The sequence below is a fragment of the Monodon monoceros genome, unplaced genomic scaffold (assembly GCF_005190385.1).
Source record: "Monodon monoceros isolate NGI ecotype Baffin Bay Population unplaced genomic scaffold, NGI_Narwhal_1 Super_Scaffold_14, whole genome shotgun sequence".
Lineage (NCBI taxonomy): Eukaryota > Metazoa > Chordata > Mammalia > Artiodactyla > Monodontidae > Monodon > Monodon monoceros.
This window is the reverse complement of record NW_021703770.1, coordinates 53252466-53272752: the sequence shown is the minus strand read 5'-3', so window position 1 is coordinate 53272752 and position 20287 is coordinate 53252466. Positions and strand designations below refer to the sequence as shown.

General features: G+C 38.0%; 1 protein-coding gene across 1 annotated transcript in view; it reads right to left on the bottom strand.

The window, feature by feature from the left end:
• Positions 1-232: 232 nt before the first annotated feature.
• MRPS28 (mitochondrial ribosomal protein S28) overlaps positions 233-20287 on the bottom strand; it is a 100724-nt gene continuing 80669 nt past the window's right edge. Inside the window, exon 3 of the mRNA XM_029222575.1 lies at positions 233-656. Within this exon, the coding sequence (XP_029078408.1) occupies positions 488-656 (169 nt within the window). The 3' untranslated portion in view covers positions 233-487. The remainder of the gene's footprint in view (positions 657-20287) is intronic.

Here is a 20287-nt window from a genome sequence, read left to right as displayed (position 1 = left end):
CATGTACCTCTTGGCCATCTGTATGTCTTCTTTGGAAAAATGTCTATTCAGATCCTCTGCCCTTCCTGCTCTATTTCTGTCCTCAGCACACATCCCTAACATACTATATATCAATATTTTACTTATTTGTATCAATTTCCCCCAGCCAGAGGTAAGCTCTACTAGGCAAGCAATTTTGTCTAACTTGTTTTCTGCTGTTTCTTTAGTATTTAGAACAGTGCCATGCACAAAGAGTGCACTCAAAACATATTTATTGAATGACAGAGTTTCTCAGTACAGTTTACACTATTCCAATCAAAGGAAAGAATGGGTATAAAAACAGGAGGAGGAGAGCTACACCCAAAGAAAATTCTGACAAATAAGAGCTATAATTATAGCTTGCATTTACTATGTCTTCTCCAATCACTTATTCATAATTATTTAATGGCATTCGTGATGAATACCTGGGTTCAACAAAAAAGGAGTGAATACGCTAAGCAAAGTTCATTTATTTTTCACGACGTTCTTCTTTTGATTTTGAGTCTTTACTCTCCTGGAGTCCTAACAGAATTGCTTCGGCCTCTAGGATAGTTGTATCTGTTGTGGCTCCCAAGAACCTAGATGTAAGTTCAAGATCTAATAGTCGCAGCCGGACTCTGGTTCCTTTCTGGTATTTCCTAAATAGTAAGAAAAAAAAATTCCATTAATTCTGAATATCACTAAATGAACAACTACTTTAAAGTAAAACCCAAATTCTAATTTTGTGTTGGCTCAAGATAACATAATTAACACTAGTATATGAGAAATAGTTGTTTTTGACAGAAAAGTAATTTAGTTGTATCAGAATTTTCATCTTAAAGCTGCCTTTAAAGATTTTATAACCTAAATAAAAATGTATTCCAAACTGAAATTCAAACAAGTTGGTTCTTGAAACTGACATTTATTTTAATGTCAGTTATTTTTAAAGTCAAAAAGTATCAAGGGGAAAAAATGTTTTCAGAAACATTTTGTCTTCTAAAATTAAAATCTTCTTTTAAAGTAAAAGAAATTTTACAAAAACAAAATGGAAAACAGTCTAAGGGCAAAGTACTTAGTACTGGGGATTGATTGAACTGTAACTAAAGTATAATGCTGGGCATAACATGCATGACGGCTCAATTTGGTCAAGAAAATTATTCAAGTATTTCATAATACCAAATGAAAACTGATACTCATTTGTCTTTCTTCCTTGATCAATTATTTTAAGAGTTTAACATCAACATTATGAAAAGGTACAGGAGAGTGAAAATATGGCTACTGAATGAAAACCACAAATCTTTAAAAATCTAAAAATATATACCTAGAGTACTCTAAGTCTTAAAATTAAAACAATTTTATATAAACAGAAAATGAAGAAACAGAGTTCTCCAAAAAAGTCACTGGAAAATGATTTTAGTAGACCATATAATGAACAATGTTTGATTAGGTATTCTGGAGGAATTTATAAGTGGTCCATCAAGTTTAGGCTATTTGGCTTTTTTTTTTTTTAAGTTATTTTTCTTTCTGGTTACAGAAGGAAATGTCCTTTTGTAAAATTTGGAAAATCATGATGTCAGTCACATTTAGTCAGTCACATATAGTCCTTCTATATGTATGTGTATGTATATATGTACATGGGTGTGTGTATCTGACGGCATAGACCTTACTTTCTGTCTCTGTTTAAAAAAATTAAAGAGATATCCTAGAATATTAAGGCATAGCTTTATATTCTTAGAAAACAGCAGTTATAGAACACATTCCATATGAATTAACCACTGGGAAAACAAGCTAGTTCACAGACAAGGTAAAGCTGAACACTATTTTCTGCATTACTTGGAGCTGTAACCTGTGTTCTAATGGAGTCTTTCATTTGTCCTTACAGCGCTACTCCAGTGATTCATTTAATCAGCTTTGATTCACGTCGACCACCTTCCTCCCTGCCACCCCCCGCACAACATCCAATTAGTTATCAAGTTTTGTTCATTTTTTAACACAGATATTTCTTGAGCTTAGCCCTTCAGATCTCATCATCCTTAGCTAAAGCTTGAGGTAGGACCTGGTCTTCCCGGAGCCCACCTTCCTAGTCTACCTCTCACGATGGTTTCGTATCTGCTCTGCTTATGTGGAAATGGCCTAACGTCCATTCCCACACACTTCTACTGCTCTGCACCTTTGCTTCTGTTGTAGCACTGCTTGGCCTTTCCTTCTAAATAAATCCTATTGATTCCTAAGTATCCAGGTAGAATGCATCAAATGCAGCTCCTGAGAGCCTCCACATTCCCCTTATCAGAATGCAGATTCTGTCATCGGAATTGCCAAGGAAGACAGAGGTTTTGCAGTCACAGACTTGGATGCAAATCTGAGTCCTGCTACTTACGAGTTGGGTAACCTTGGGTAACTTGCTTTCTCTGAACCACAATTCCCTCATTTATATAACAGACTTCGACCACTTGGCAGGTTTGCTGGGATGGTTAAATGGGATGATATTATATATTGAAAACGCACAGCCCAGTAAGTGCAAATGTCAGTGCCCTTCACTCACCTGTATTGGTTAACTGTGTAAATCTCCGATTTCTCATTAGATCGAATACTCCCCAAGATCTGGCACTGTATTTATCTCTGTATCCTTCCAGTGCCAATGCAGCAGGTCCTCAAATGTTTGTCAATAAATTAACAAGACGCTTGCTGGCAAAAGCCACCACACCGACTACCTAGGCTTTCCATTCTCTTGGCCTTAGCAGCTGTGTGGCCTGGCTCATTTACTTAACCTCTCTGAAGTTTGCCTGGCACAGTGCCTGGTGCACAGTAGTTAATAAAGTTAGTTCTCTTCTCCTTCCATTATTCATATCTGGCCTATAAACAACCATGATGAAGGGGAACAGTGACTTTTTATGAAAAGGGTTGAACATTCACAAACACTTGGGACACAATTTCTGGGCACGGTCTCACTGAAGGGGAAGCTCTCAGTGTAGATGGTTCTGTGTCATAAAATGCTAGCAATCTCCTGTTAAAAAATAAAATCAGAAATACCATGAGTGCACAGTATGCTTGGTAGTTTATGGAAAGGAAAACTTTTTTTAGGTGTAGTAGCCTTTAATAATATGAAAGTTTTGTCTTCATCTCTAAAAATTATGCAAATTCTAGAAGTTATCCAGTGAGTTGGTAAAGGAGATGAAAAATGGAACTGCAGGACTTTACATGTGCTAAATGAATGAAGAATCACCCACATGTATATACCTTGCACTAAACAAAAAAAACCTCTAGAAGATTCTCTGACTTCTGCTACCTGGAAGTAGCTGTTTCTACTTTTATGGTACTTAATTTTCACTGTGCATTATTTCTATGTGTTTCTTCCCTAGCAGACTACAGGTTCGTTACGGGCAGGGCTTTAATCACATCTGCCTCTCTTACAGTACTGAGATGTATACATTTCATTTAATGTAGCCTTTTGAACAGTGGTTTTTCACTTTCCAGTACATCAGAAGCACCTGGGGTGCTTATTAAAAATGCAAATGAGGGAAGCAACCCCAGAGAGTGAGCTGGCAAATCTAGGGTGGAACTTGGGAATTTCCCTTTTTAACAGCTCCCCAGGTGATTTGGATGCAGTCTTCTCTGATCAGCATTTGAGAAAAATCTGGCCTAGAATTACCTTTATTGTATACAAGACACAGCATCCTACACACATACAAAAGGCCAGTAAAATGAGGACCTCTGACAGGACTTTGTGGCCACCATTAACAGCCTTTGAGGGTAACAGATGTTTCCTATAAGTGATGAAAAAGCCAACAGACTTTAGGGTGAGTAATTTAAACAGATCAAAAAAAAAAAAAAAAAGGTCAGGGAATGACAATATATAATGGAGAAAGGCACCTAAGAACAGTCCCTTGAACAAAGCCTACTGACAGCGGGGGTGGGGCTGCCTCTCCCAGACACAGACTGTCCTTTCTGGGAGACCCGGGACATGGAAAGGTTAGCATAGTCCTCACTCAACAGGAATAGGAGCCATACAATTAATGTGGAGTTTATCCGCGCTTTAACTTTTCTTTTTTTTTTTTTTAACATCTTTATTGGGGTATAATTGCTTTACAATGGTGTGTTAGTTTCTGCTTTATAACAAAGTGAATCAGTTATACATATACATATGTTCCCATATCTCTTCCCTCTTGCGTCTCCCTCCCTCCCACCCTCCCTATCCCACCCCTCCAGGTGGTCACAAAGCACCGAGCTGATCTCCCTGTGCTATGCGGCTGCTTCCCACTAGCTATCTACCTTACGTTTGTTAGTGTATATATGTCCATGCCTCTCTCTCGCCCTCGCGCTTTAACTTTGAAACACTTTATTAAAGGGAAGTAAAGAAATAACTAATGTATTTCTGAGAACTCCATTTCTGCCAATGAAATGTGAGGTGAACCTTCAGTATTGTAGTCTTTGACAATCACTTAATACTACTTAGTCTTCCCATTTGGGTTTCCACTGTTCCACATAACAAGATTTAAAATGAAAATGCCAGTAAACTCTTTCCCCAGCTTGTTCATGCAGTTCTTAAATGGTCTGTTTATTCAAAGATTTGGGCCTAAGTATAAATATCCAGAAGAGGCAATGTGGTGGTCAAGACTCTAGACTCTGGAGCCAGATGGCCAGATGTGTGCCCAGCTCTATCCATAAATCTGCAACTCTGAGCTGTTACTTCATCTCTCTGTTTCAGCTTCCTCATTTGTAAAATGGGAATAATTATGCCTTCTAGGTTCCTATGAGCATGAAATGAGTTAACACCTGCCAAGCCCTTATAAATACTCAATAAATGTTAGCTACCATCATCAGTCACCACCACCACCATCACCACCATCAAAACAAACCCAGTGACACCTGATGCTCCAGCCTTGGTGTGATGGGGAGTACAAGAGCGGTCCCAGATATAATTCCAAGTGATAATTAAACCAATGAAGGATTTCTGTAGAAGGTATGTTTTGGGGGTGAGTTTTCTTTCAATAATTTGCTTTGATTCAAATCTTATTTCAATGGTATAAGCATTCCTCTCTCAAAATGTATTATATAATGTATATAACATGCAATATATATAAATACATTATAAATGTCCTACAAGAAAGAAAACAATTTCTCTTGAAATGAATGCTGAATTTCCTTTGAAGATGTGAGGCAAAATAGCACTGAACAAAAGCAAGTAAAATTCGGAGAACTGCACATTTAACAGTCCACACTTCCCAGCATTAACCACAATATAACCGAAAACAAGAAAGTAGAATATATTGTCAGTCACAGTGACTTATCTATTCTAGTATTCTTTATGACAGTGGTTCAAGGAACACTGAGGATTGAGGGGCAGGTAGAGCTGTCTAATTTTACCTGTCTCCTATCACTCTTCCTTAATTCTTGACGGAGTTAAGCTGTCAATGAATCTATTTTTAGCACATACTATTTCTTGGAAGGGGAAGATGATCATCTCAATAGGTTCATTATTTTTTTCTTCCAAGAAGCATTTTTTAGCTTCCTTTAAAATTTACCATTTCATGCTGGAGAGGGTGTGGAGAAAAGGGAACCCTCTTGCACTGTTGGTGGGAATGTGAATTGATACAGCCTCTATGGAGAGCAGTATGGAGGTTCCTTAAAAAACTAAAAATAGAACTACCATATAACCCAGCAATCCCACTACTGGGCATATACCCTGAGAACACCATAATTCAAAAAGAGTCATGTATCACAATATTCATTGCAGCACTATTTACAATAGCCAGGACATGGAAGCAACCTAAGTGTCCATCAACAGATGAATGGAGAAAGAAGATGTGGTACACATATACAATGGAATATTACTCAGCCATAAAAAGGAATGAAATTGGGTCATTTGTAGAGACATGGATACATCTAGAGACTGTCATACAGAGTGAAGTAAGTCAGAAAGAGAAAAACAAATATTGTATATTAACGCATGTATGTGGAACCTAGAAAAATGGTACAGATGAACCGGTTTACAGGGCAGAAGTTGAGACACAGATGTAGAGAACAAACGTATGGACACCAATGGGGGAAAGCCGCAGGGGGGTGGTGGTGGTGGTGGTGTGATGAATTGGGGGATTGGGATTGACATGTATACACTGATGTGTATAAAATTGATGACTAATAAGAACCTGCTGTATCAAATAAATAAAATAAAATTCAAAAATTAAGGGAAAAAATTTACCATTTCAATAGTAGACTTAACTTCTAACCTAATCAACCATCCCCTTTCTTTATATACCAGACACTATCTCCTCTATGTCTTCTTTCTATAATGAGGTTTTATTATTTTAAAATTTTAATTAGTTTTTCCTCATTCCTTTGATTACATCAATGGACTCTTCCTTCTAAAAATGCACAAATACCCATAATTTTGCTACAATTTTAAGAGGTTCTCAGGTTACCTGAAGGTCATCTACGGACCTATAAGATTACAAAGTTTTGTGCTACATTTTAAGTCTGTTAATATTTCTTGAAGTGAAAGAAATGGGTTCTCATTCCATCTACACAACAACATTGCCTTGTGATAATTATGTCTGTTGTTTAATTCCCAATGTGTTTCTTAATGAAACCTAGGACTTCAATGAACAAGCTCACTGGGCCACTGCTCCCAGCCACACAGTTGGTAAGTGATAGACCCAACCTCTATCATGGCCTCATTTTCTAATGGATATAAGACAAAAGTCCATGGCACATGTAGAGAAGGAATTTTTCTTTCATTACCCATGTCACTTCCTTAAGTTTAAAACTATTAGGAATCAATAAGGACAGGTGTTAAACAGAAAATTAGGTCCACAGAAACATAATATTTTCACTTTAAAAAATATGGAAAAGGGGGGTAAGGGGGGGAGGGATAAATTAGGAATTTTGTATTAGCAGATGCAAACTACAGTATGTAAAATAAATAAACAAGGTCCTGCTGTATAGCACAGGGAACTATATTCAATGCCTTGTAATAAACTGTAATGGAAAAGAATATGAAAAAGAATATATATACATGTATAACTGGATCACTTTGCTGTATACCAGGAACTAATACAACACTGTAAATTAACTATACTTCAATTAAAAATAAATAAATAAAATAAACATGGAATAAAAAGATAAATCAATAAAATGTATCCAACAAAGGAACAGGCTTGAGATGACTCTTAAGAAGCTGAATGGGTCCCACCATCTTGAATATTTATACCATAAATGTTTGTTTATAGCAAATAATTATATCAAAATGTGTTGGAAATGTTCAGAAGTACTGTATGGCAATGATCAGGTTGCCATTTAGTAGGGGTGGATGGGATGGAGACATTCTGTAATGCACAGAACTCTTCCATACAACAGAGTTGTCCTGCATCTGTGCCAGACATTGATGTGGGTGAAAAACCTGCTTATAATTATCTAAGCCTAAAACTCTGTCTGCTAAATACAAAGAGTTGTGTTTTTAAAAATAAGAGTTTAGGGCTTCCCTGGTGGCGCAGTGGTTAGGAACTCACCTGCCAATGCAGGGGGCACGGATTCGAACCCTGGTCTGGGAGGATCCCACATGCTGTGCAGCAACTAAGCCTGCAAGCCACAACTACTGAGCCTGCGTGCCTAGAGCCCGTGCTCCACAGCAGGAGAGGCCACTGCAATGAGAAGCCTGTGCACCGCAACAAAGACCCAAAGCAGCCAAAAATAAATAATAAATTAATTAAAAAAATAAAGGTTTAAGTATACACTAAATTTCCAAGAATGTGATTACTGTGTAAATTAATGGGAGACTGACTTTGTCCACAATGTTAGCAAGAGTTGCTCACTATTTCAGAAAATCACACTGCCATAACAACACCACCATTTCATTTTTGTGTCTTGCTACATGGGCTAAATGTACCTTCTTTACAGCTTAAACTCTGGCTTATTGTTTGCATTGGGAGGAGATCCATCTCCTCTACACCTGCTATCTAAAAGTATATGATTTATCTTCTCACCTTTCAATGAAATGCATTGATAAAAACTTAACTAAAATATCAATAATACCAAAACACCGCTGCCCAACATAACTTTCTGTAATGACAGAAACATTCCATATAAGGTGGTCATTGAGCACTTGAAATATGACTAATGTGAGTGAGGAACCAAATTTTAAAATTTTATTTAATTTGAATTAAATTTAAATAGCCATTCAGTGCAGTTGTAGACAATTTCAAATTGACAATAAAAATAGTAAACATATTTGTCCTACAATATATAACGCTGGAAGAAAGGCTAGTTTTACAGGAAAAATAGAACTCTGAAATAATTTGTTATAATAAATAGCTATTACTAATTAGATTCCCGCAATAATAAACCATCAGATCCATGTTTGCCATTCCTAACTCCTCTAATGTTTCTTTCCTGTTATTTTTTGTATTTTTCCTCAAATCTGTGTGACACTGTACTAGACACATAGCAACTGAACTGTCTTTTAGATATTTAGAGGTTAAAACAAAATTCTCTGTGAAGATAGCTTCTTCCATATTACAGGCAGAAAATTAAGATACATGGAAGTCACTTGCCAACACCACAAAGCTGTATAAGAGGATTCACAGACTTTTTTTCTCCTCTTCCTTTTCTTAAGTTCTCAGTTACCTCTGACTTCTTGCAAGAACTGTAAACTTAATCCCTCTAGGAGTGATAAGAAGTTACCACTTCATATGGTCTCATAATGTCTTCCCTTTGAAATAAAATGTAAACCATGTTGCTGCCACCCAACTCATTGTTTTAACTGTTCCCCACTAGAAAAATGGTTACTTTCAGCGGTAACAAATAATAAATTATCAGAAAAAGTCTCCATGGCTTAATGCAAGGTTGTCTATTTTTTATACCTTTTTTAATTAGAAAAAAAAACTTTGGATATTAGTTTTTCAGAAATGCTGTATTTCATATTATAAAACATTCAATACTGTTGTCTTGAAAGCAAATAGGATGTCTCCAGTGAGCATGTTCAAAATGAAAATAGCCTGTGTTTTCACTGCTTGGTGTGTTTCTTTAACTTCAAGTGCTTGCCTCCTACTGATCTTTGTGAACTCCAGCCTAAATGGACTCAATGCCAGCCTTCACCATCACTGCTCTCTTCCACTGCGCATTTTCGCAGACCATATGCTGCAGTAAATGAGCCTGCATGTCTGAGCTGTTTAGGAAAAGGGCAATTAAATCTGGTTTTGCATTTCTGTATTAAGGACATGGTTTAAAGACTTTCCTTTGGAGAGGTTTTTGACATTCTTTCCACAGACATTCTTTAACATCTGTCAGTGCATGCTGGTGACGGTTCTCGTAGACTTAAAATAGAGACAGTCTCTCTGACTAGTTCTTTGATATACATATATTAAATAATACAAAGCCGACAAATACAAGGCTTGGATTGAACCTCAGTATCCAAAGAGAATCTTGTAAGGAGTTCTGACTTTGCTAGTCAATTTAGCTGTCTTGCTGTAATCATAGTTCTCAGAGGTTTTAAAAATAGTTCTCTTGAAATCATTAACCATCTATGTTTTCATCCCAGTAAGTTAAAATAGTTTAGAACTTTTTCTGATTTTCTTACAATTCGTTAAAGTTTTAAGACTTTAGAAGTAAAATTTTGTTTTCCGAAGACAGAAAGCTACAATGTTTCTAATGGTTCAATTACCACCTATTTGTCTTTTCTAATTCATACAAATGTTCACAGTAATGCTGATCTCTGTGTGAAGCCCATACTTTGTCCGTGTGTGTGTGCGTGTGTGTGTGAGGGAGAGCATTTGCATGTGAGCATGAGGGAATATATGTACTTTGTTCTTCTTTAAATGAACTGTCTGGGCATCAATTTCCTCAGTTTTGAAAAGCACAATGTTAGAAGAGACCTAAGGTCTTTTGCAGTTCTATGATTTTATTCTACTTTTATACAATTTTAAGTGTTTGAAAACAGATATAGTATAGAGAGCTATTAAGTGAAAAATTGATTAAATATACATACAAAATGCAAAATTTTAAGACTTTTTATTAAATATATAAAATATTATTATAGTCTTAAATATTCAATTAACAAATGAACTTTTATATGCAGACTCTGTGGTGTATTTCAGATTTGTCTCCTTTTTCAAAGTACCATCACTGTGTTTCCTTGACAGTGTTTCTAGTCTATTGCTTCTTTCTGTTCAATCTGTAAGATGCCTGTCAAGAATGACTCACCACATACGATCTATTCTGTCTTATCAAGCACAGCATCCATGGTTAACAAAATAAAGGTAGAGAGCGCTCATAAAGTTCTGTAGCTCTCCAATAATTCAACTCATTAAAATTTAAAATGTTCATAATACTAAAATGCATTTCCTCAAATTGCTATCATCATGGATAAGAATTTTAATCTTTTTCTGCAACTCTACTATAAACGTATGATTTTGTTTTCCCCTTAAACCAAATTCTTTTTAACCTTGCCCTGCCAGTTAAGTATTTCGTTAAATAAATTAAAATATAAATAAATAAAAAATATAAATAAAAAAATAATAAAAATAAATAAATAAAAAAGAATACACACACATTTATATTTAGAGGGGCCAAAAACTCGAAAGGAAACATAAGGAATAAATGCCTTCAGGCACCTGAGATACGCTGATGACTAACATTAGATCAAAGTTGGAGCCAGAATTACAGCATCTAAGCAAAGGATACATTTTGTGGTATACAAGTTTTGTTTTATGAGAAAAGAAAATATACACATTTATTGCCAGGGATAAGTTTTGTCAGTGTAGAACAGAGGAAGGAATATGGGCTTTAAAAAGTTATAGATGGGTGGAGTCAAGATGACAGACTAGGAGGACGCAGAATTCGCGTCTCCGCACAACTAGGGCACCTACCAGGCACCAGTGGGGGACCACGGACACCTAAGGGGACGGGAGGAGCCCCTAGCGACTGGGTAGGATGTGGGGAGTGGGGGGGGGGAGTGGGAGGGAGGAGAAGTGTAGGCTGGACGGGACTGGTGCCCTGAGGGGCGGCTGCGGGAGGAGAAGGGAGCCCACGCCCAAAGGGGGAAACTGGGGGACCACTGGGAGGGCAGAGGATCAAAAGGGAGCATGGCCAGGCTTCCCCCACTCACTTCGGCCGCCAGGAGCCTGCTGAGATCCCCGGCCTGACCCTCTGCCCACCGAGGCCCCCTCCAGCTGCGCGGATCCTGAGGGAGTGTGAAGGAGGGAAGGGGGAACAAAAGTAAAGGTCTGACCTACCGACCGGCACCCCTGAAGGGTGGTTGGAGGAAGGGAGTTCCTACACCCAGCGGGACCCACCCACGGTTAGGGATCCAGCAGCAACGGGGGAGACCATGGGGGAGACAGTAGGCGGGGGGCAGGGAGGAACAGAAGGAAACACGGCCAGAGCTTTCCCTGTCCACTTAGGCACCAGGGAGCCTGTTGGGCTCCAAGGCCTAATCCTCTGCCCTCAGAGCCTCCCTCCTGCCGTGCAGAGCCCAAGCCCCACCCCTACACCCCAACCCAGGGCCCTACCTCTACACTCGGAGACACCCTCTGAGACACCCTCCAACGGCTCTGGGCCTAAACCCCACCCACACACCCTCACCCAGGGCCTTCCCTCCAAACTCCGGAACTCCACACTATGGAGGCCCCCCTTTGGAAGTGCTGCCTCTCCCCTTCCGCATAGGTCTTAAGCAGAGGCCCCGCCCCACGCTCAAACGTCAACCCCACCCCTGCCTAAGAGCCAACCCCACCTAAACTCTGCCCCCCAGAGCCAAGGCCCCTTTTTTTTTTTCTGTTGTGGTTTTGTTTACCTTGTTGCAGTTGTTTCAATTATATTTTTATTTTTCCTAATATATTTTTTATCTTTCTAATTTTATTTTATTTTTTTATTCTTTGTTATTGTACTGCTCCTTTTTTCTTTTTTTTTTTTGCCACACCACATGGCATGTGGGAACTTGGTTCCCAGGCCAGAGGTTGGGCCCGAGCTCCTGTGGTGGGACACCAAGTCCAAACCACTGGACTATCAGAGAACCTCAGACCCCAGGGAATATTCATCAGAATGAGGCCTCCCGGCGGTCCTCATCTCACCACCAAGACCTGACTCTATCCAACTGCCTGAAAACTCCACTGCTGGATGCCTCAGGCCAAACAACCACTAAGACAGGAATACAGCCCCACCCATCAAAAAAAAAAAAAAAAAGTGACAAAAAAATATGTTACAGACTAACAGCAAGGTAAAAACCTACAAGACCAAATAAATGAAGATGAAATAGGCAACGTATGTGAAAAAGAATTCAGAGTAATGATAATAAAGATGATCCAAAATCTTGGAAACAGAATGGAGAAAATACAAGAAACGTTTAACAAGGATCTAGAAGAACTAAAGAGCAAACAAACAGTGATGAACAACACAGTAACTGAAATTAAAAATACTCGGGAAGGAATCAATAGCAGAATAACTGAGGCAGAAGAATGGATAAGTGAGCTGGAAGATAAAATGGTGTAAATAACTGCTGGAGAGCAAAATAAAGAAAAAAGAATGAAAAGAATTGAGGAGAGTCTCAGAGACCTCTGGGACAACATTAAATGCACCAATATTCGAATTATAGGGGTCCCAGAAGAAGAAGAGAAAAAGAAAGGGTTTGAGAAAGTATTTGAAGCGATTATAGTCGAAGAATTCCCTAACATGGAAAGGAAAGAGTCGATCAAGTCCAGGAAGTGCAGAGAGTCCCTTACAGGATAAACCCAAAGAGAAACACACCAAGGCACATATTAATTAAGCTATCAAAAATTAAATACAAAGAAAAAATATTAAAAGCAGCAAGGGAAAAGCAACAAATTACCTACAAGGGAACCCCCATAAGGTTAACAGCTGATCTTTCAGCAGAAACTCTGTAAGCCAGAAGGGAGTGGCAGGACATATTTAAAGTGATGAAAGGGAAAAACCTACAACCAATATTCCCTACCCAGCAAGGATTTCATTCAGATTCGATGGAGAAATCAAAAGCTTTACAGGCAGCAAAAACTACGAAAATTCAGCACCCCCAAATCAGCTTTACAACAAATGCTAAAGGAACTTCTCTAAGTGAGAAACACAAGAGAAGGAAAACACCTACAAAAACCAAACCAAATCAATTAAGAAAATGGTAATAGGAACATACATGTCAATAATTACCTTGAATGTAAATGGATTAACTGTTCCAACCAAAAGACATAGACTGGCTGAATGGATAAAAAAATAAGACCCTTATATACGCTGTCTACAAGAAACCCACTTCAGGCCTAGGGACACATACAGGCTGAAAGTGAGGGGATGGAAAAAGATATTCCATGCAAATGGAAATCACAAGAAAGCTGGAGTAGCAATACTCATATCAGATAAAATAGGCTTTAAAATAAAGACTGTTACAAGACATAAGGAAGGACACTGCATAATGATCAAGGGATCAATCCAAGAAGAAGACATAACAATTATAAATATTTATGCACCCAACACAGGAGCACCTCAATACATAAGGCAAATGCTAACAGCCATAAAAGGAGAAATCGACAGTAACAATAATAGTGGGGGACTGGAACATCCCACTTACACCAATAGACAGATCATCCAGTTAGAAAATAAATAAGGAAAAACAAGCTTTAAATGACAGAACAGACCAGAGAGACTTAATTGATATTTTTAGGACATTCCACCCAAAAGCTCAAGAAAACACTTTCTTCTCAAGTGCACATGGAACGTTCTCCAGAATAGGTGACATCTTGGGTCACAAATCAAGGCTTGGAAAATTTAAGAAAACTGAAATCGTATCAAGCATCTTTTCCAACAACAATGCTATGAGATTAGAAATCAATTACAGGAAAAAAACAGTAAAAAACACAAATAAATGGAGGCTAAACAGTGCATTGCTGAATAACCAAGAGTTCACTGAAGAAATCAAAGAAGAAATTAAAAAATACCTAGAAACAAATGACAATGAAAACCAGACAATCCAAAATCTATGGGACGCAGCAAAAGCAGTTCTAAAAGGGAAGTTCACAGAAATTCAGGCTCACCTCAATAAACAAGAAAAACTTCAAATAAACAATCTAAACTTACAGCTAAAGCAACTAGAAAAAGAAGAACAAAGAAAACCCAAAGTTAGTACAAGGAAAGAAATCATAAAGATCAGAGCAGAGATAAATGAAATAGAAATGAAGAAAACACGAGCAAAGATCAATAAAACTAAAAGTTGGTTCTTTGAGAAGATAAACAAAATTGATAAACCTTTAGCCAGACTCATCAATAAAAAAAGGAAGAGGACTCAAATCAGTAAAATTAGAAATGAAAAAGGAAAGATTACAACTGACACTGCAGAAATACAAAAGATCATAAAGGACTACTGCAAGCAACTGTATGCCAATAAAATAGTCAACCTGGAAGAAATGGACAAATTCTTGGAAAAGTACAATCTTCCAAGACTGAACCAGGAAGAATTAGAAAATATAAACAAATCAATCACAGGTAATGAAATCGAAACTGTAATTAAAAATATTCCAACAAACAAAAGTCCAGGACCAGATGGTTTCACAGGCGAATTCTTTCAAACGTTTAGAGAAGAGTTAACATCTATCCTTCTGAAACTCTTCCAAAAAACTGTGGAGGGAGGAACACTCCCAAATTTATTCTACGAGGCCACCATCAGCCTGATACCAAAACCAGACAAAGATAACACAAAAAAAGAAAATTATAGACCAATATCACTGACGAAAAGAGATGCAAAAATCCTCAACAAAATATTAGCAAACAGAATCCAACAACATACTAAAAGGATCATACACCACGATCAAGTGGGATTTATCCCAGGGATACAAGTATTCTTCAATAAATGCAAAACAATGTGATACACCATATTAGCAAATTAAAGAATAAAAACCATATGATCATCTCAATAGATGCAGAAAAAGCTTTTGACAAAATTAAACACCCATTTATGATAAAAGCTCTACAGAAAGTGAGCATAGAGGGAACCTACCTCAACAAAATAAAAGCCATATACGACAAACCCAAGCCAACATCATTCTCAATGGTGAAAAACTGAAAGCATTTCCTCTAAGATGAGGAAAAAGACAAGGATGTCCACTCTCACCACTATTATTCAACATAGTATTGGAAGTCCTAGCCACAGCAATTAGAGAAGAAAAAGAAATAAAAGGATTACAAATTGGAAAGGAAGAAGTAAAACTGTCACCTTTTGCCAGTGACACGATACTGTACATAGAAAATCTTAAAAGATGCCACCAGAAAACTACTAGAACTAATCAATGAATTTAGTAAGGTTGCAGGATACAAACAAAATTAATGCACAGAAATCTCTTGCACTCCTATATACTAACAACGAAAGATCAGAAAGAGAAATTAAGGAAACAATTCCATTTACCATTGCAATAAAAAGAATGAAATACCTAGGAATAAACCTACCTAAGGAGGCAAAAGACCTGTATTCAGGGCTTCCCTGGTGGCGCAGTGGTTCCGCCTAACGATGCAGGGGACATGGGTTCGTGCCCCAGTCCGGGAAGGTCCCACATGCCACGGAGCAGCTAGGCCTGTGAGCCATGGCCGCTGAGCCTGCACGTCCAGAGCCTGTGCTCCGCAACAGAAGAGGCCACAACAGGGAGAGGCCCGCGTACCGCAAAAAAAAAAAAAAAAAAAGACCTGTATTCAGAAAAGTATAAAACATTGATGAAAGAAATCAAAGATAACATAAACAGATGGAGAGATATACCATGTTCCTGGATTCGAAGAATCAACATTGTGAAAATGACTATGCTACCCAAAGCAATCTACAGATTCAATGCAATCCCTATCAAATTACCAATGGCATTTTTCACAGAACTAGAAGAAGAAATGTTACAATTTGTATGGAAACACAAAAGGCCCCAAATAGCCAAAGCAATCTTAAGAAAGAAAAACGGAGCTGGAGGAATCAGGCTCCCAGACTTCAGACTATACTACAAAGCTACCGTAATCAAGACAGTATGGTACTGGCACAAAAACAGCAATATAGATCAATGGTACAGGATAGAAAGCCCAGAGATAAACCCACACACATATGGTCACCTTATCTTTGACAAAGGAGGCAAGAATATACAATGGAGGAAAGGCAGCCTCTTCAATAAGTAGTGCTGGGAAAACTGGACAGCTAAATGTAAAAGAATGAAATTAGAACACTAATTTATAATTAGTGCCACACACAAAAATAAACTCAAAATGGATTAAAGACCTAAATGTGACACTGGACACTATAAAACTCTTAGAGGAAAACATAGGCAGAACACTCTTTGACATAAATCACAGCAAGATCCTTTTTGACCCACCTCCTAGAGTAAGAGAAATAAAAACAAAAATAAACAAATGGGACCTAATGAAACTTAAGAGCTTTTGCACAGCAAAGGAAACTATAAAGAAGATGAAAAGACAACCCTCAAAACGGGAGAAAATATTTGCAAACAAAGCAACTGACAAAGGATTAATCTCCAAAATATACAAGCAGCTCATGCAGCTCAGTATCAAAGAAACAAACAACCCAATCCTAAAATGGGCAGAAGACCTAAACAGACATTTCTCCAAAGAAGATATACAGATTGCCAACAAACACATGAAAGGATGCTCAATGTCAGTAATCATTAGAGAAATGCAAATCAAAACTACAATGAATTATCACTTCTCACCGGTCAGAATGGCCATCATCAAAAAATCTACAAACAATAAATGCTGGAGAGCATGTGGAGAAAAGGGAACCCTCTTGCACTGTTGGTGGGAATGTAAATTGACACAGCCACTATGGAGAACAGTATGGAGGTTCCTTAAAAAACGAAAAACAGAACTACGATACAACCCAGCAATCCCACTACTGCGCATATACCCTGAGAAAACCATAATTTAAAAAGAGTCATGTACCACAATGTTCATTGCAGCACTATTTACAATAGCCAGGACATGAAAGCAACCTAAGTGTCCATCAACATATGAATTGATGAAGAAGATGTGGCACATATATACAATGGAATATTACTCAGCCATAAAAAGGAATGAAATTGAGTTATCTGTAGTGAAGTGGATGGACCTAGAATCTGTCATACAGAGTGAAGTAAGTCAGAAAGAGAAAAACAAATACCGTATGCTAACGCATATATATGGAATCTAAAAAAGCGGTACTGATGAACCTAGTGGCAGGGGAGGAATAAAGATGCAGACTTAGAGAATGGACTTGAAGGCACATGGGGGAAAGGGAAGCTGGGATGAAGTGAGAGAGTAGCACTGACATATATACACTACAAATGTAAAATAGATAGCTAGTGGGAAGCAGCTGCATAGCACAAGGAGATCAACTCGATGCTCTGTGATGACCTAGAGGCATGAGATAGGGAGGGTGGGAGGGAGGCTCAAGAGGGAGGGGATTGGGGATATGTGTATACATATAGCTGATTCTCTTTATTGTATAGAGGAAACTAACGCAGCACTGTGGAGCATTTATACTCCAATAAAGATGTGAATTAAAAAAAGTTATAGAAAGGTCTAGATTTGACTGTGACTGAGTACAAGAAACTTACCTCGTATGGACTGTTTACTTATCTGTAAAGCGATACATAACACCTGGCAAGGCTGCTTTGATGCCTAACACATTATAAGGTATGGAGAGTGCCTGTCACATATATACGAACTCAATAAATAGTAGCTATTATGAAATTCACTACGTTGATACTTATATAAAGTATAATAGATAACTGAAAGGATAGTAACTTCAAATATAATTTTATTGAAGATAACTAGAATACTGTTCAAATGGATAAGTCTGACAGCAACCTTCAATATATATAAAAGAAAGAAAAGGAAAACGAAACTCATTGAAGGCGTTCTTTAAGTCTGAATTTGGGGCTGAGGGAGGAGGGTAATAAAATCCAGGGGTTATTTTATAAGGACAGACTTGGTGAGTCTGCAGGGAGTCAGAGCTGAGAGGCAAAACACAATCAATTGCCTATGGAAGCTTTTTACAGTGTTTTCTTTTTAAAAAAATACTGATGCCTGGAGTCCAACCCAGACCTACTCCCTCAAAATCAATAGGGTAGAGCTGGAGATTCATGCATATTTGGGGAAAAACTCCTCAAATGGGTCTTGTTCAAAAAGTATTGGTTAAAGTGTTCATAAGTTACATTCTCTGAGTCTCTGTCTCAATCAAACTCCAAATGAATGGTTCATGGCAGTTTGGGGGCCAAGCTGAGTCTTGCTCAATTCAAGCTTTAATTTCCCTAACACGTGCATGCAGTACAGACATTATACAGAAGGTCAAAGTTAGAACTGCACATTTTAAATATCAAATGTGAGACGAGCAAAGTTGTTTTTCTATTATGAAAACTGAAGAGATTAATATGTATTTCCATCTATACAAAGGGCTGGATCATTTTAGGTTGGCCATATAAGGATTATTGCAGTTAAGGATATATTTTCATGACCAAAAGATTTTCAAAATCACTTCCATGGCACTTGAAAACCTAACACTTGCTGGCATATACAACAACTGTCAAATTTAGCTTCAAAATTATCTTCTGGCAGATGTCATCTCCTGATCCCATCCCTAAAATGTCCTTAATAATGTCCTTCAATGGCAGAAACTCTTGTCTCCAGATTCCTAACTCCTGTAGTTTTGCCTACATTAAGAGAACAGAGGACTTCTAAATTCACTGTTACCAACCCATTTTCAGAGTTTCCTTTTTTCTTTTAACCTTGTTTCTGTCTCTCTGAATTAGTTACTTATTAAATAAGTATTACTGAATTTTCAACAAACACCTGCTCAACTGGGGTAAGGGGGTACCAACAAGAAAGGGAGAAACTATCCTGCTCCCTCCCAACCCATGGAGGCAAAAATGGAGTGAAAACCCATTTTCCATCAGTTCCCTCGGTGGGAGGTAGGACTACTTTAGCAGGTCAGTCCTGATTTCTGTGCCCTTTCAATAAGACATGAGACTTTACCAGATGTCTTTTGGAAAGCCAAATACTTAAGAGATTGTTATCTCAGTAGCCTCTGTGGGCTGGCAAGAGTCAGAGAGAGCAAAACCGTTCATAAAAGAGTCAAATACATGCCTGCAGATTTCATGTAATCCAGAGTGTTTCAAACAGGATCCTCTGTAGAATGAGACTCAGTGTCTGGGGTTTGCGGGGGGGCGGGGGGGGCGGTTAGGGATGGGGTAGTGGAAGCAGGGAATGGAGCACAAAGACTCCTATCACATGCTGACAAGGCTGAAGTCAGGTTGGTTTTAAGAGAGACCCTTAGGGCTTGGAATAGAGCTTGTGACTTGGCACTTTACAGTCCCGGGCTGATATTTGTCATCTGCACCCCCAAATCTGGGTATATGCATTAAACACTCTGGTTCATGCCCTTTTAAAACTGAGGGCAATGAAGCCTAGAGAAGTTCTGTGAAATTAAAAATAAAACAGAAAACTGACTACATACATTCAGAAAAGCAAGTTGTTTACAGGCATTTCACGTGATTAGGTGCTTTTAGATCGCTGAAAGCTCAATAAGAGTCACCAATGCGATTTTGTTCCCCCCCAAAGTTAATGTAATTTAGGCTGAATTAGTACAAGTATATATTCCACATTTCCCACGTGATAATCCCAATCTCCTTGCACTTTTCTAACCACTCTAGGGAATTGTCACCTGTTTGGAAAGAAGACAGTGAAAGAATCTTGTATTATGTGAATGAAAAATTAAGGGAAGGAGAGCAGTTAACAGGTTGAAAAAAAAGTTGAAAAAGGACCTTATACCTGTCAGAAGAATTTGAAAGGCAAGGATTAGATAATGATATTATTAAAGAGGTCACAATATTTACTTTGTGCATCTACTTTGTATGCCTCCAAAAAGCAGAAATAAGAAAAATGGTTAGAAGTTACAGAATGGCAGATTTAGCAGATTTCAGCTTAATATGAGGAAGAACTTCTAACAGAGTTGGCTGGAAGAGGAACTGCGTGTTTTGTGCATTAATGGAGGAAATCACAGGGAATTTTCAAGATGGATGAGCACTGCGGCAGTGATGGAGTTGGAATTCAGTAAGGGCTGAATCAGATGACTTCTACGATTCCTTCCATTTCTAAAATTTTATGATTCTATGACTCAGAATACTTATTAGGTCTTCCACCATTCAGGAAGCATGAAAGCTGGAAAGCAAGTTAAAAAAAGAGCAGCCAAAGGGTCAGACGGTAGGTCAGATATGCAATAAAAAATTGAAACTCCGATCACTTTTTAGTTTACCTTTCAGCACTTAACTCTTTCAGACCATGTCGG